We start from the raw sequence: 16,490 nt of genomic DNA, 5'->3' as shown, positions 1-16,490 counted from the left end.
TAGTGAAATTTATACATCGTAGAAATTTTTGAAACGCGGGAAATTTAAATGGTTGTTAAAGAAAACTTCAAAATTTATTTACAAAATGTTTTATTAATGAATTTATTAACCAAATTAATTGTAAAAAAATTAAAACTAGTATTTATTATAGAAAACATAAGATGGTTTGAAGAAAAACACAAAATTTTAAAATATACAAAACATCTTAAAAAGTCTTAATTAATGAGTAATCTCATAAGATCAATTATATTGGTGAAAATCGCAATGGACAACATCTAGTGAAAACTCTATTTTTACGTCTTTATTAATCCTGATTGATTTTAAATACAACAAGGACTAAGACATCCATCAAATCTTGCAAGTAGATTTTTCGTTGAATAACCAAAACTTATTTATTTCTAGTTGTAGTGGTGATAATAGCACATCCAGCGGTAAAGATAGACCACATCAATAAACTAGCTTCCATGTATCCTGTTACATATCTAATGCTATCAAGAGATTGTTGCCAAAGTGGATGGACTTCTCGTTTAATTGGATTTGGCAACATGTTTCTCGCTTTTAACGTATCTAACAAAGACGCTGAATCTTTAGCATGAGCTGGAAAATATTCACCGATCTTTTCACGTTTCCACCAACTTTGACCCCATCTAAAACAATCAAAAAAAATCAATTGAAAATTAAACTATTTATTTTTCATTTACCTTTCATTCCATGGTGTGTATTTATATCTATATAACACTCCTCTAATAAATTTGGGTGGTTTTCCAAATATCGCATACGGCATATGATTTTTGTCTAAAAGGTTCAACACTTCCGGTTTACCTAAGAGTAAACGATGAACCAGTGAAAGTAACCAAGGCTCTTTTTCAGGAGATGATTGAGTGGTCCACCACATTTGCCAGTCTAATCTTGGCGAATAAGGAGCTAAAATTCATATTAATTAAAACCCAAACGCAAAAGAAAGAAATAAAAACCTACCCACAAACGGCAAAGAATAATTAACATTTCCAGGTTTGTATAAAAAGTTATATTCGTGCCAGGGGCCATCAATGTGATCAGCACCTTCGAGAACGATTTCTTTTCGCCCCTCAAAACTCGGTATTTGTTTAAAAAGCCCATAATTATTTACGACATGTAATTTACTCAGTCTATTATGAATAACTTTGACATTGGACATAACCGTGGAATTTGTGGCGCTATGAAGAGTCGATAAAGGATACTAAAATAAATAATTAAATAAACAATTTGAACATTTTTAAAGCAATTTACAGTTGATCCCATGAACAAAACAATAGCCAATGATGCGTAAAATCCCGTTTGAAGTATCGAACTAATCTTTTGCCCCATTCCATGATGATCGGCGATAGCAGAACCAAAAGCATTCACAATTGTGATTCCCAAAGTAGCTAACGCTATGTATATTCCATATAAAATTGATAACTTGGCGAACATCGAGAATTGATCTCTAGTAAAACCTATTTAAAGTTGATTAAAATGACTGGAATTTAATGTATGCATTATTAATTTACCAACAGATGATTGAATTTCATTTCCGCTTATCTTCAAATTAAAGAGTACAATGACGGCACCAATTAAAGCGACAAAAATCAAGATGTTAATTACAGTGCCTAACAGTTTCATTACTGCATTACTTTTGTTACTTTTTAGAGGTTTCGCAAAGAAGAATTGATCGTCGAGAAGTGACACAAGAAGCGTCGTTATTAAAATATTTAAAAAGTTAAAGTTTCCTGTTAAATAGACACCTATTTGGAACAGAACCTAAGAATCAAAAATTCACGGTGAATTAATTCTTTCTATTTGTTCTTATTGATACATTTACCTGAATAACGAACGCTGATAATCTTGTACTTCTTATAGGTACAAAAAATAAGAACGGTATCACTATTTCGACTACATGAGTGGTAATTGTCATCAATTTTAATATCCATAATGGTAGATGGTGAGCGTACCATGATAAAGGTGTTGGTAAAACAGTTGTTTCAAAATAATAACTCATAGCTAAAATTAAATGTATGAATTATTTGTGAGTTTTTTTAAATAAAAAAAATAAATTGAACAATCTTTAGTAGTGCAGTTCTAAAAACGGTGCTTATTTTTCTCATAACGATAGGGTATATTTACATACTTTTATGCTAATTGTTTTTAATTGTGATTATAAAAAGTTAATTTTACTATAAAGACTCACAACTGTCTCTATGTGTAAGTCACAATATAACAAAAATGTCTAAAATGCGATAATTTAGAATCTAAATGATTTCATATTGTGAGTTCATATCCACAATAAGCGATGAAGCAGTTTATTAATTAATTTAAGAAAAAAAAGTGATTGTTATTAGGATTATTCGCAGAACGATTACTGATTGATTGCTTAACTGCTGATTTTTTAGACACAGCACCTCATATATGTACTAATAATTTTGCAATAAGATTAAAGGCTTATTCAATTTATCTTTGTATTAATTTTAATCGTACTTAATACTTGAAGATGGGGATCTAGCTCAATTTTTGCAAGGTTATGTTAAGAAATGTTGGGGATGATATTCTGGTAGACCAAAAACAATACTAATTGTAAGTGATGTTCGGGACGACGATGAGTCATGTAGTTGCAAATGTTTATGGATGTAATTAAAATACATGATAAATAAATATGATAACTATGTCGAGAAAATTGAAAAAATAACATAGAAAAACATAAAAGTAATAGTTTTCCAATTCATAATATATTATATTAATCACAAGTCTGTTTGTTGAGAGATTTCAGAAATTATGGTAAGAGAGGCGACGAATGACCTTCTCTTGAAATGAGACGAGGTTGACTACAAAAGATATTGAGATGTTGAGATTGTTGAGAGTACATAGAAGAAATGATATACATATAGAAAGATATTGAGTCGCATTTGTTAGTTCTGAAAACCGTTGAAAGAAGTTGATTGTAGTTAGGTATAATATGGCTGAAAATATATTAACTCTAGATAACAAAAAGTGGAGAGAGATCAAAAATAGATTAAAACACGTAAAGGAGGATGTTATAAGATATTAGGAAGTTCAAAGAGACCATGTTATGAGAGGTCAGACCTATATTAACAAACTGCAGAAACGAAGATAAGAATGAACAATAACTGAAGGAGTTCTGGGATGATTTAGAAGGCAAGGATTGATCTAAAGAAATATCAATGTGGGCGAAGGCTACACACGCTGAGGAAAGATATATGAAGTAACGTCAGGGATATTTCGGATTTAATCATAAAAAACTTGATAATTATTTTGATTCGATGTCGGAGCTAAAGTAGCAGAAAATTTATGCCAGAACTCAGCAACATGAAAATGCACAATTAGAGGTTAAAGTTAGGGTAATCAAACTGATGAAACTACTGCGATTGTTGAGACAGCCAATACAAAAAAAAATACATTTTATATTCAAGAGCGGTTATATTGGTGATATTCTTTCACTGAATCAGATTAAACATGCTGCTATGTTTTAGCTAGACGATGTGTGTTAACAACTTTATTCGAGAGCATTCTCTCATTTTGTCTGATTTTCCCTCTCACCATTTGAAGGACTTTACGATATGATAAAGTTTCTGAGTCCATGAAGGATGTGTGAATAAACATCACCAAACTTCAAGTACAAGTCTATAAAACTTAGAAGATTACAAAGTATTGTTTGTTTCATAGCTACATCAGCCAATTATTTTGAAAATTCGATTGATGATATTGTTTCAGTCAGCTTGACAATATATGGCACAAGAGTTTTTTTTTTTTGACAATGTGGTGCACATTCTACACACAATGTGGAATTACTTTGTTATTTTATGTGAACAGTGTCAAATCGATATACTATGTTCAAACTGAAATATACAGACTATACATACAGGGTGTGTCAAATGTCTGGAATATAGCCAATAACTTCGCCATTTACGGTTTTAGAGAAAAATGTTTCAAATATTATTATGTTTTATAATATTAAAAATATTATTATTTAGTATTGTTTTCTCTTTCGTTGCTATGGCAACCAATATTGTTATTTTAAATGGGATTAAATGGGACTAATCCTGAAAATCTCGGGATCCCGTTCATATTTAAATCTTGAAAATTATCCTGAGAAATCGATTATGGTTTCGGGATTTTCAGGATTATGTTTGTGTCATTAATTTATAAAATATTCGGTATGGCACTACTATCTAACTGGTGCTGATCATGGTGAAATGGCAAAATGCAAAATATGTTATCTATTCTAAAAACAAAGGGTAACAAAATAAACATTAAAGAACAACGAAAAGAATAATTTAACCTCCTGAGTACATCTGTACTACTCATAGTACGTTAGAAACATAAAAATAAACTTATAAAAAGTGTGTCTGGTACTCAGGAGGTTAAATGCACCTGGTACATCAGGCACATCAACGCCCTCAAGGCATCAGTTGTTTAGCACATGGTTTACAGCTGGCAATAATAATAGATGTGTTATACAAAAAGCCAAAAAAAACAAAGTGTATTAGAGCAAAACATTAGAGAAACTTATATTACGTTTAACATCAAAAGATGAACAAAATATGTTTGAAAATGATGAAGATGACTTACTAATTGCGGAGCCTCAACGATAGGAAACGAATCAGACACTGAAAGAAAAACTTTATACTGCTTTAAACAAACAACAGCCACCTGTCCAGTTAATCAAGAATGCAATCTTCAATACATTGATCCAAGAAATTGATATATTCAATAATGGCATGAATAAAAATCTTCAATTCGCTTTTGAATGTTTGAAAACTATTCCACCAACAAGTGTGGAATCGGAGAGCGGTGCTTCCCTTCAGCAAGTTTATTAAACACATACTTTAGATCTCGTTTAGGAGATAAAACAATAAATAAATTGCTTGTTCTGCGACATTTCTTTAAAAATAGTTCTATGGATGGTAGATTTTTTTATAATGCTTTGTGTTATGGTTAAAATAAACTGTTAGAAACACCTTGCACATTTTATTTATTATTACATATGTAGCCCATAAAACCTGGGATTACCCGGGATAGAGAATTCTGATCTCAAAATCCCGGATTATAAAAACCCTTCATGATTGCAATCCCTAATTTGGACGTTATCAAACTCACAGCTGCACCATAATTTGGTAGGGAGTCATCACCTGTCTAGATTCTATCTGGGTTAGAAGCGGATCTTTCATTTTGCAAGCTTAGTATTAGAAATTGATTCAGTTGCAAACAACAAACCAAAAAGTACTGGATTGCAACAATCAAATCTTCTGCTTTTGTGGAAAAAGAACAATGTGTTGCAAAAACGTGTGTGTAATAGATATTATTAGTTTATTACTGCCATAAAAAAAATGCAAGAAATTAAAGTAAATTAGCAAACGCTATTTCCTTCTTTAAATTAATTAGATACATATACTGAAGGTAATTTATGTGCTATATAAATGCATTTCTGGACTTTGGTGGGATCTCAGCCCAATAGTTACAGGAATATACAGCTCTAGTTTATGGTAATTCAAAGACTTTACATTTTATAACCTAAAAGTATAGTCCTTCAAGGATATATAAATAAGAATGCGCATTTAAGCTTTTTTCAAATCAGTAGTCGGTTCTGTGAACAAACCTTTCTAAATATGTAGCCATGATGATATGTGATTTGATCACAACTTAATAATAGACATACTAGATGATGTTCTAAAATTAACACCTGACCTTCTAACTCTGGGTGTAATATGTTATATTGCGGGGAGGGACCTAATGTAATACAAATATTTATTAAGAAATAGTATTAACCTTCAATCACACACAACCAGAAAATTTTACCTTTTAGAGTATTTGATCATAATTTGAAATCTTTTTGGTCCAATTTTTAATATTTAAAGACATAGGCAAATATATCTGGTTGTTTGTGCTTGAGTTCCTTTAAATAAAAGTGTGTAGTTAAGGATTAAAAAAGTACTTAAATCCTGAATTGTTTAATTATTACTCAGTTGATTAATAATTACTCAATTACCTGTTAAATCAAACCATTTTGGACAACCACTAAGAAGTTTTGTTAACCCACTTGATACCAAAAATCTAAATAAAAGCCATTTTATTAAGAATAAACTTATTTTATCCTTAGGTGTCCCCTTGGATCCACGCCTTTTTCCTGGCAAAAGAGGGGCTACTAATAGTGTTAGAAAACCTGTTTCTAATAATAAATCATCCCTGAAAAAAAATTAATAATATATTTAATAACAATATGATTAAAGTAAGATTTAAATTATCTAAAACTACTAAAATGAGTTCTTACCATTGTGAAGTAACAAAAACTTGTCCCACTTGGTATAATGAAAAATATAAAGACCACAAAGCAGCATATAAAGGAATAGTACACATCTTCTGAGATATAAACCTTTAATTTAAAAAGATTTATTCAAACTAAATAATTCCTCTTTTAACTACTTTTTACGCACCCAGTAAAAGCTAAGAAGATTCCCATCAAAGCTAACACATCCAAAGCATAATTGGTATCTAAACCAAGATATGGTGCAAGCCAAAGTAGTGTTGGTTGATAATGAGCCCTTGCAGAGAAGGTTTTGTACATGCTGTTGTCCAAAACAGCTCTAGCTGGTAATACTCCATTATCACCATAAAGACCTATTATAAAAAAATAAGTGGAACAAGAAATTAGAAAATGAGGAGGTGAAAACCTAAAAAAAGTGATTATACGCCTTACCTGGTATTTGAATGTAAAAAGATGCAAATGCGAACAGATAAACTACACAAATCGCTCTGAGAAAGAGGTTACGCGTATATCGTATGGGAATCATTTTTTAACAGAATAATTCGGCTAAAACTCTTCAACGCCGGTACCGTTATTCTATTTTAATGATGACGCCAGGAATACGTGTATATTTTTTGATAAAACTTTCAGCAACCAATACAACACTACCTAAAGCAACCAGCCGATAATTATTGCCAGTAGTATTGAACCTTTATTATGTTTGTAATGAATATGTATGTTTTGATTAAGTGTAATATTGATTTATAAACGAAAGGTATGTAGTTTTATTTAAATTAAACAATTCTTTTTTAAATTTTATTAACATTTATTACAATTAATTCTAGAATACAAAAATATTTTTGTTACTGCTGATTTAATGACAGTGACAGTTATAAAATTTAACCTATAAAATCTTTATATTCTACTTTACCGACATAGTTTAATTTTTAACATTAAATTTTAATTCGATATTATTTTATGTTTGGCAAAGTGTTATATTGGTTTATTTAAGTGTGATAAGAATAATTACGGAATCTAAATAATATGAAAATTGTTTCTAAAAGTAGTAATTTTCTACTTTATCGATAATACTGGGGATATTTTATTTTTCCCTATCTGCCATTGCAAATTAAGTAATTTTTTTGACATGACATGATATTTGCACGTGTTCAACTGTGTAGATTCATATCTAATTAAAAACTATATGACATCGTAATTTAAGTGTAACATAAGATATCAGCGATGGTAAGTGATTATTTTTATAAGAAATATCAAAAATTATATAATGTTTTTAAAGGAGGGGTTAGATATAGATATGGAGGATTTAGAATCAAGACTTTACAGTCAAGTTTATCATTCCCCTGCGGAAAATAACAATCCTCAAACACAAAAACAAGAAACTCCAACAAATGTTATTGCGGAATTTAAGCGACCTTCAAGATATTTTCAAATCCCCATAAAAAAACCTGTTGTGACAGCACCTCCCGAGTTTATACCTTTATCTACAAACCAAGAAATAAGGGATATTCAGGAAAATACGCATCGAACGATTTTCAACAATCGTTATTATAAAGGAATTGATATGATGGAACCACCGGTGATTTCGCCGTTTCAACCTCATAATAATTTCATTATTGTGCCACCTATAGTGCCTACGCAAATTATCTCTCCAAATGTATTTCCAAACAAAAATTTTGAAAAATATTTGAAGAGACAAGAAAAAGTTGAAGCTAAGAAACAAAAAAATCTTGAAAAAAGAAAAAGGTAGGTATAATATAAGAATCATCATGTCGCTTAAAATTCGACAATTTAAGCGAAATTAATCAATTAAACAGTTATTAATAAAAAAAAGTGCGGAAAAGTGTAAAATTTACCAAAAAAATCACTTTAAAGTTTCTACTTAACCTCACTTTTTGTGACGTCATAACCATATACAGGCTGGTTTAGTTTTTAATCAGGAATCTTTACTATTTTTTTATGCTAAAACTATTGTCTTTATGGAAAAAACTTAAAAGGCAAAAAAGTACCAATAATGAATAAGTTTTACAACTCATATTTTTTTATGTTAATATTCCATGACATTAAAAAGTTGTTATAAAAAAATCAAAGGGGTTGTGAATTTCATCCCCTTAGAAGGGCGCAAGGGAAGTTTAAAGTATGGTGTTAACCAGTAGTACATACATACAAAATTTCAAATTCTACACTTTACTTATACCCAAAATAAAAGAGAAAATGTAAAGTTTTGGCTCAACTTTGACAGCTCATAGCTTGAAAACAAAAGTCTTTCGACCCTATGTTTATATAAAAAACTTGTGTTATTTTGGCAAGTACTACATCCTAGTAAAGTTTCCCGATTAAAAACTGAACCACCCCCTGTATTTTCGCAGCACATTTGGTTAAAACGCATATTTTTGGGTGAAATACGGTTATTTCTTAGGGTTTCGACGAACAACGACTAAAATGTCGTACAAACTAAAGATAACCTAAAATCTATACTTGATGCCCTACCCCCTCTTTAAATGTTACATTCTGATCCAATAATTTACTGATTTATTTCAGAATTTTGTGTGGAAATTCCACTTTGAGTTAGGTTAATTAACGTTTGCACCAATGCGAATTTCTCAAATGTCGGGTTAGGCATGGAGCAATTCTAGGTCTAGTGTTAGTTCTACTTTTACGCTAGCACTATTACTAGAACTAACACTAGTCCAAAAACTAGAAACATTCGGATTTAGCCCCACTTCTCTCAAGACGGCTAAACCAGAATAATTCTGGTTCTAGATCTAGTGTGACACTAGGTCTAGTGTTAGTTCTAGTTTTACACTAACACAAGACCTAGAACTAGAATCATTTGGATTTAGCCGTCTTGAGAGACGTGCGGCTAAATCCGAATGTTTCTAGTTCTAGGTCTAGTTTTACACTAGAACTGACACAAGATCTAGCACTAGAATTATTCGGGTTTAGCCGTCTTGAGAGGCATGCGGCTAAACCCGATACTTTCTAGTTCTAGGTCTAGTGTTAGTTCTAGTTTTACACTATCACTAGAATTAACACAATACCTAGAGCTAGAATCATTCGGGTTTAGCCGTCTTGAGAGACGTGTGGCTAAACCGGATGTTTCTCGTTCTAGGTCTAGTGTTAGTTCTAGTTTTACGCTAGCACTATTACTAGAACTAACACAAGACCTAGAACTAGAATCATTTGGGCTTAACCGTCTTGAGAGACGTTCGTGTAAATCCAAATGTTTCTAGGTCTAGTGTTCTAGTTTTAAATATATTTAGCGTTAGATAATAAAATGTATATAATATTATTGAACTACAACAGATTTTTTTTCTCTTGGAAAGATATTTTCCATAATCAATTTTATGTAAACGTTTATAATTGACTCTGGTAAGTTTTGGTGTTTGCCAAAAGATGTAATAATGCAAATGGAACGGGTTTGGAGTTTGAAAATGTCTGAAAAGAAAGCCGATCCAATCATAAGCTAAATTTGTTTCAAAACGTAGCTTTCAATAACACCAACCTCAACGTTGTCTAAGCACTTAGAATTGATTTTAAATTTTCTGGAAACAGTCACCACATCCTAAAATGTACTGCATCTTTTCCTACCAACCTGCATAATTTTGTGTCAACACTCAAAACTGAGTCTGCAAGTTTTAGTATTTGCCAAAATATGTAATAATGCAAATTGAATATGTTTGGAAGGTTTCAAAACGCAGCTTTGAATATCACCAGAATCTATTGTAAGTATGAGAATAAAATAAAGGTCAACCTCAACGTTGTCTAAATACTTACAACTGATTCTGAACTTTCTGGAATCAGTTACCTAATATGTGCTGCATCTTTTTCAACCAACTTGCAGAATTTGTAGAAGTTTATGCTAATCTCTCAACATTTTCCGCAATGTTTTACGGAGATAATAAGCAATAATACTCTGGACTCGTTGGGTTTCTATTTAATTTAGATTTTGACGAAATCTTCCTTTTGACTTAACATTATTGTGTGAAAAATATTAATTGTTTTTTTTTTGGAAAAACTATCTTTCGTCTTCAGATGCACGGCTAAACCAGATACTTTCTAGTTTTAGATCTAGTATTAGTTCTATTTTACACTATCACTAGAATTAACACAAGACCTAGACCTAGAATCATTCGGGTTTAGCCGTCTTGAGAGACGTGGGGCTAAATCCGAATGTTTCTAGTTTTCGGTCTAGTGTTAGTTCTCGTATTAAAATACAGTCTATTGACACACAGTCTATCTAACGACAGGTAGTCACTCGTTATGCAGTCATCGAAAGCCTAAGAAAAACTAGGGTGTTTCATCCGTAATCTCACCTAGTTTAGTGAAAATAACTTTACTTTTACGTTTATCAGATTGATTTTGTGCGTGGCTATAAAATAAACAATTTGTAGGTTAGTGTTGACCTTAATTTAATAGGAAAATACATGGTTAACATTGCTTGTGACGTCACATCGAAATTTTAATGTGATTTTTCGGTATTATATTATTATTATTATTTCACATTCTTGAATTTTTCCATAAGGTATAAACAAAAGAAGATGTTGAGGAGGCAACAAATGAAAGAAGAAGCGCTTGCCTTAAAAGCTCTCATTCAACAAGAAAAAAACGAAGTAGAGTCTAAAACAACAGATAATAACAAAGTTTTTATTGAACATTCTTTAACGGTAAAACCGTTATCGAGGGATTCCCGAAACAATTCAGTTATTGTATTATCTGAAAGTGATAATAATAGCGATTGTGAGGAAATATTAGAAAAAAGGGAAGTAGTGGAGTTAAGTTCGGATGACGATGTAAAACAAGAAGAAACCCGACCTCTTGATACATCGACACCTGATCCCACTTTAAATAGTATTAAAACAGAACCAGGCAGTTCTGATAGTTTAAACACAAGTAAAACCGACGATGATGTAATTTTCATCGAACCCGAATCGAAACATATAGAAGTAATTGAAATTGATTGTGATTCCGTTAGTGCCAGTCTTAAAGACGATGAAAAACATAGCGAAACAGCTTCAACAAATTCGGATATAAAAATACCAAACATTCCTCAAATGCGATTAAGACGGGAATTAAGAACACCTGATTCGGCTTCGAATGATTTTCTCGATAATTCCGTTGACGTGAATAATTCGAAATTTAATTTTAGTCTACACGGAAGTGATTTTAGAAACACTAATAATTCTTCAAAAAATGTTATTGATATGTCTGAAACTGATAGCACAACGAGTGATGCTACTCTCCCCAAAACTAATCATTTCAATACCGTTGATTTTGAAACGCCAACGAAACGATTTTTTGATGATACAAATCTCGAATCGTTTGGTAATTATATAACACCGAGTAGGGATAACTCGAATCGTGTTGAAAAAGATAGTTTTGAACAAGTTTGTACGCTAGCTAGTCAACGACATACCGTAGCTGCGACGAATTCAAGTTCGGATGATTCAAGCTCAGAAAGTGATTATGAAGAAAATAAAGTTAGTTGTTTAAATTCGAAACAATTACCTCAACTTTCTTCTGTTAATAGAGATAATGATTTAGATGTAGTTGAACCAGATAAAACGTTGGGAGATTCTTCTCTTTCCATAACAAAATTAGTTACAGAAGAAATCCCTAGTACTTCTCAATTAGATCAAACATTAATTGAAACAAAGAAGCGAAAATCTGAAAGTTTGGATACATCTACAAGTAAAAAACGAAAGACACAAAATCAAAATGATACAACTATTGAAGATAAAGATAAAAATAATGATACTGTTATTTCTGATATTGATATAGAAAGTAATCCCAATTTTATAATCATTGATGAAACGTTTTGTAATGAACCAAATGCACAAAATAGTGATGATGATGATACTGAGTCATATTTTAGTTGTGATGATTTCAATAATATCACATCCGATCTAAAATTGGGAAATTGTCAGGAGGAAACAAAGAGGAGAGGTGAAGACAAAGGAATTAAAGAAAAAAAAATACCGCAACAACCTGTGGCTTCTAATTCAGTGAATAGAGGTGGTGAAGAAAAGATTGATTATTTAAATTTTTCTGTGGAAAAAGTTCAACAAACAATGTCAGGTATTAAAATTAAATAATTTATTTAATTATTAATACACCTGTACAGTTAGTAAATTTCCTTTTTGTTTTTGGATCTTTGATTAGATTTAAATCAACACAAAATTTAAAAAGTTATTACATTTAATTAATAAATCGTAATTATATTTAAATGTCTATTCCATGGATAGATAATCCGGATGATTGGAAAATTTTGGATATTGATCGTTTACATTTTCGTTATGAAACTCCAAGGGGCCCTAGATGTCACCGATGTCGAGAGGTTGGTCACATGGCTCTTCATTGTACAAACAAACAAGGTCCGCGTCCTTGTATTCTTTGTGGGGAGAGAGGCCATCAAGATCCACGGTGTCCCTTGGCAATGTGTACATCTGTAAGTATTCTTATTTTTTAAATATATATATAAAAAAATACATTTTTAAAATTACAAATAAGTCAAAACTAAAATTTCTTTACTTAAACAGTAACTAAGTATGCTTTGAAACAGTTAATTTATTAATAATGAATTTATTAGTTATAGGAAATTGAATTTTTTTATATCCTTTAATTTTAGTTTTGACTTAATTTACTTTTGACTCAATTATGAGTATTTTCATTATCATAAAGTCATCAATAATTTTTTTGTTATTTGCGCAGTGTGGAAATCTTGGCGGACATACAACTTATTGTAGTAGATGTGCTCATTGGCAGAAAGTCCAATGCCATCTTTGTAAATTGTATGGACACATTGATTCAGTTTGTCCAGATTTGTGGCGAAGATATCATTTAACTGTAAGTTAATCCAATTAACTCTTTGATGCACTCCGAATATGACAATGTCTGTTTTGTGTGAAAAAGAGATTGTAAAGCATAATTTATTTCTTACCAACAAAATTGGTGCATTAAAGAGTTAAACTATTATAAATATTTTTAAACCCATTAGTGCATAGATTCTCATTAACCACATCAAATACAAATGTCTAAGGATGCTATGCCCTAATAGGTTAATGTAACTATAAAATTTTTGTAATATTGAATTTTACTGATCATAGACCAAACCGGGACCAATTGTAAAACCACGCGAGGAAACTTTTAAAGATGAAAGAGATCGTTGGTGTGCGTTATGCTCAAAATCGGGTCATTTAGAAAATAAATGTCGCCGTGGTAATCGAACACATCCAGTTACAAACCCTCAAATTCAATTTTATGTTGATTTATACAATTTTCCAAAAGATCAACCGTTTATCTACCATAAAGAAGACGAATTAGAATCAGAAAATATTAATTCTAACGAGGCCAATAAGGTTGCACCTGAAGAGTGTAGTTTTCATGATGCTCAAACTGGAAGTCCTGATAAAATTATCGAGGAAAAACTCAAAAATCAAAAGAAAAACGAACAAAATATGTATTTTAATGTTGATTTTCCTCCAACCAAATTCATCCCTAATTACTTTTTGAAACAAATAAATTATTTGAAAGGGAAGTACTTAGGCGGAGAAAACACATCAACCGGATGTAGAGTTGAGTCTAGAAATGGAGTTGATTCCGATGAAGTTTTATTCAAAAAGCCAGTTTCTTTACAAGAGTACATTAGTTTGGAAAGTAAACCAACTCCACAAGAAAATGGTGCGAATAATTTCATTGATGATCTTTTAAAAATGAATGATGACAACGTTGAAATATATAATTCACCTTATAAAGTACCTGTCATAAAATACCAAAGAAATTTAACAGGATATGATGAAACGTTAAAACTAAACTATTTACAATTTGCTTATATGAATACAGATCAAGGATTGTGTTTTATTAATAGTTTAAGACGAAGACGAGGACTGCAACTAATAGTTGATAAATATGATGATTCACCAGGTGGTGAGATTTTTTTGAAAAGTTCACTGGAAATTGACGTTAAAAATGTGCGTGAAGAAATATTACGGTATTTAGGCGATATGCCCTCAATACATGAGTTACCTCAGCAATCCAAACAAATGTTGGACTTTTTGATAAAGCATAAGGAAACTTTGGATAAAGCTGAAGGCAATTGCTGGACATTATGCAAGAGGCTTTGCAAATTATCTGATGATAGTAGAAAAGCTGGTTATAATCAAGAAACAGCAAAACTAAGAGATAATATGCAAACAACTATACAACTCTTACTTTTTGGTAAACTAAATGTGGGACAAGGTTCAAATCACGTTAAAAATATTAACGTATGGATTAATCGCCTTCAGTCCAAATTAAATTATAAAATGCCATTAAATGATATTTATAACATACAGCATTCTTATTCGTATTTATTTGAACCCAGGAAATCGATTATGCCATTCAAACATATTTGTTCTAAATACGACCATTACATTTCACCAAGTGTTGAGTCATCAAATCAAAAACGGCGAAAAATTCCGTTCAAAAATCGAATATACTTTGAAAATAAAAGAAAGTACGTTATAGATACTTGTAAAAGGTATAATTTCCCTAATAAGTTTTTGACTGAACTCAAAAGTATTCAAAATGCTATGGAATCGTCAGAATATTCTAGAGTTCATTATGGACATTTTTTGAAATTTATGGCAAAGTTTCGTAGTTATATGAAGAAACAAAGAATATCATAAGAGAATCTAAGAAGATTACGTAAACTTATTTTGTTGCCTTTTTTTATTTGTTCATAAATAATAAATATTCTATTAAGCAAATATATTTTTATCAATAATGTCCTTTATAACTAAAATTAAATACAGTAAAATCGCGATGTAACGGATTAATACGGAGAAGGGAGTGTTCTTAATAGCCACAAGTCTATTATATGAATAATTTTAATGCGCACAAATTCGGACAGCTTTCCCCACCGTTGCGTTCAGTCTACGTGGCTTTATTTTTATACCTAGAACGGGAGAATCTAAAAGGATTGCATCCCTTGACGGCCCGTTTGTGACGTCACGCATGGGTAGGCAACCACTCTTTCATACTTTGAATTAGCAAATACTTAACAACTAAAACTAGCGCTAACACTAGAACTAGAAACATTCGTGCACATCTCGAAGGCCCGTTCGTGACGTCAGTGTTGAATAACAATTACAACTACGTAACGTCCTTGATTGATAAATCGTATAGACAACTCGGGGAATACCCCGCGTTAATCTATGAACATGGGGAATAAGACAAGTTGGAGTCTATCTATGAGCGCTAACAATTATTTAAAAATATACTGATGTATTAAATAGATAATATTAATAATATGACTTAATAATATATTGTTCAGTCTAACGAGATCCGTTATATCGAAGTTTTACTGTAATTTAATTTAAATAACAATATCATTAAAATTTATCAAGAAAAATGATGCATATTAAAATAATTTATTGATACAAATTGATTCAAATATGTACCTGTTAATCTGATAGTTAATTAAATAGATACCCACATTTATTTTCATATGAATCGAAAATTTATATTGGAATAATACATTACGGAAAATCAATCGAACAAGGTGTCTAAAAATATCATCCGGTTTATTACGGTTAAATTACACATAAATTTTAATCCAATTATTTAATATGGACGGCGCAAACAGGCTGTTGCGGCAAAATGTTTTTGAAATTGTGCTTAAAAATCCAGTAAATCAATCAAAATTAATAATAAATGCACTTCGTACACCGCGCAGAATTAATAGACGTCATAAATTACATGTTTGCTCTTTATTATTAAAATATAAATTAATGCAAATTATATTAATACATCATAATTAAACCGTATAATTAAATAGTTGTTTGATCTTATAATGGATATTACATGTTAATATTTTTGAACATTTCAAGCTTCATATTTGTAGAATAATTTTTGACCCAGATTTTATATCACATTATTATACATGTATTTTAGTTAATCATCCAATTAGCAATACACTAAATTATATTCCAATATGTCTAATAATTTACATGTTTATTGGTGTACATTATGAAGACGTTATTAGAACGTCCTAAATCGATTTAGAACGCTATCTAATGATACGGAGATATTGATGTAATGCGCTATAATTACACCGCCTAATCTTATTATAATTGTGCTCAATTACGCCAGATAGGTACATCAAAAATTACTCGATTTTTATAATTCCATAATTATTTTAAAGTAGTTTCCAGATACG

At 30.9% G+C, this 16,490-nt stretch overlaps 2 protein-coding genes across 2 annotated transcripts; one reads left to right on the top strand and one right to left on the bottom strand.

Moving 5' to 3' along the window:
- Positions 1 to 114: 114 nt before the first annotated feature.
- LOC111428784 (lipase maturation factor 2-like) lies at positions 115 to 6,941 on the bottom strand. Its single transcript, XM_023064474.2, has 10 exons — positions 6,728 to 6,941; positions 6,465 to 6,648; positions 6,302 to 6,403; positions 6,020 to 6,216; positions 1,841 to 2,019; positions 1,530 to 1,779; positions 1,270 to 1,475; positions 979 to 1,219; positions 702 to 924; positions 115 to 647 (listed from the first exon to the last, which is right to left on the bottom strand). The coding sequence occupies exons 1-10, from the start codon at positions 6,819 to 6,821 to the stop codon at positions 389 to 391; spliced, it is 1,935 nt and encodes a 644-aa protein (XP_022920242.2). The 5' UTR covers positions 6,822 to 6,941; the 3' UTR covers positions 115 to 388.
- Positions 6,942 to 7,399: 458 nt separating this feature from the next.
- Positions 7,400 to 15,039, top strand: LOC111428809 (Zinc finger CCHC-type containing 7). The gene is made up of 6 exons (XM_023064506.2): positions 7,400 to 7,519; positions 7,572 to 8,038; positions 10,818 to 12,370; positions 12,538 to 12,740; positions 13,004 to 13,138; positions 13,399 to 15,039. Exons 1-6 carry the CDS (start codon positions 7,517 to 7,519, stop codon positions 14,956 to 14,958), a joined length of 3,921 nt encoding a protein of 1,306 aa, XP_022920274.2. The 5' UTR covers positions 7,400 to 7,516; the 3' UTR covers positions 14,959 to 15,039.
- The last annotated feature ends 1,451 nt before the right edge of the window (positions 15,040 to 16,490 follow it).

This window comes from Onthophagus taurus, chromosome 2 (genome assembly GCF_036711975.1).
Source record: "Onthophagus taurus isolate NC chromosome 2, IU_Otau_3.0, whole genome shotgun sequence".
Taxonomy (NCBI): domain Eukaryota; kingdom Metazoa; phylum Arthropoda; class Insecta; order Coleoptera; family Scarabaeidae; genus Onthophagus; species Onthophagus taurus.
This window is presented reverse-complemented; position numbering and strand designations above follow the sequence as displayed.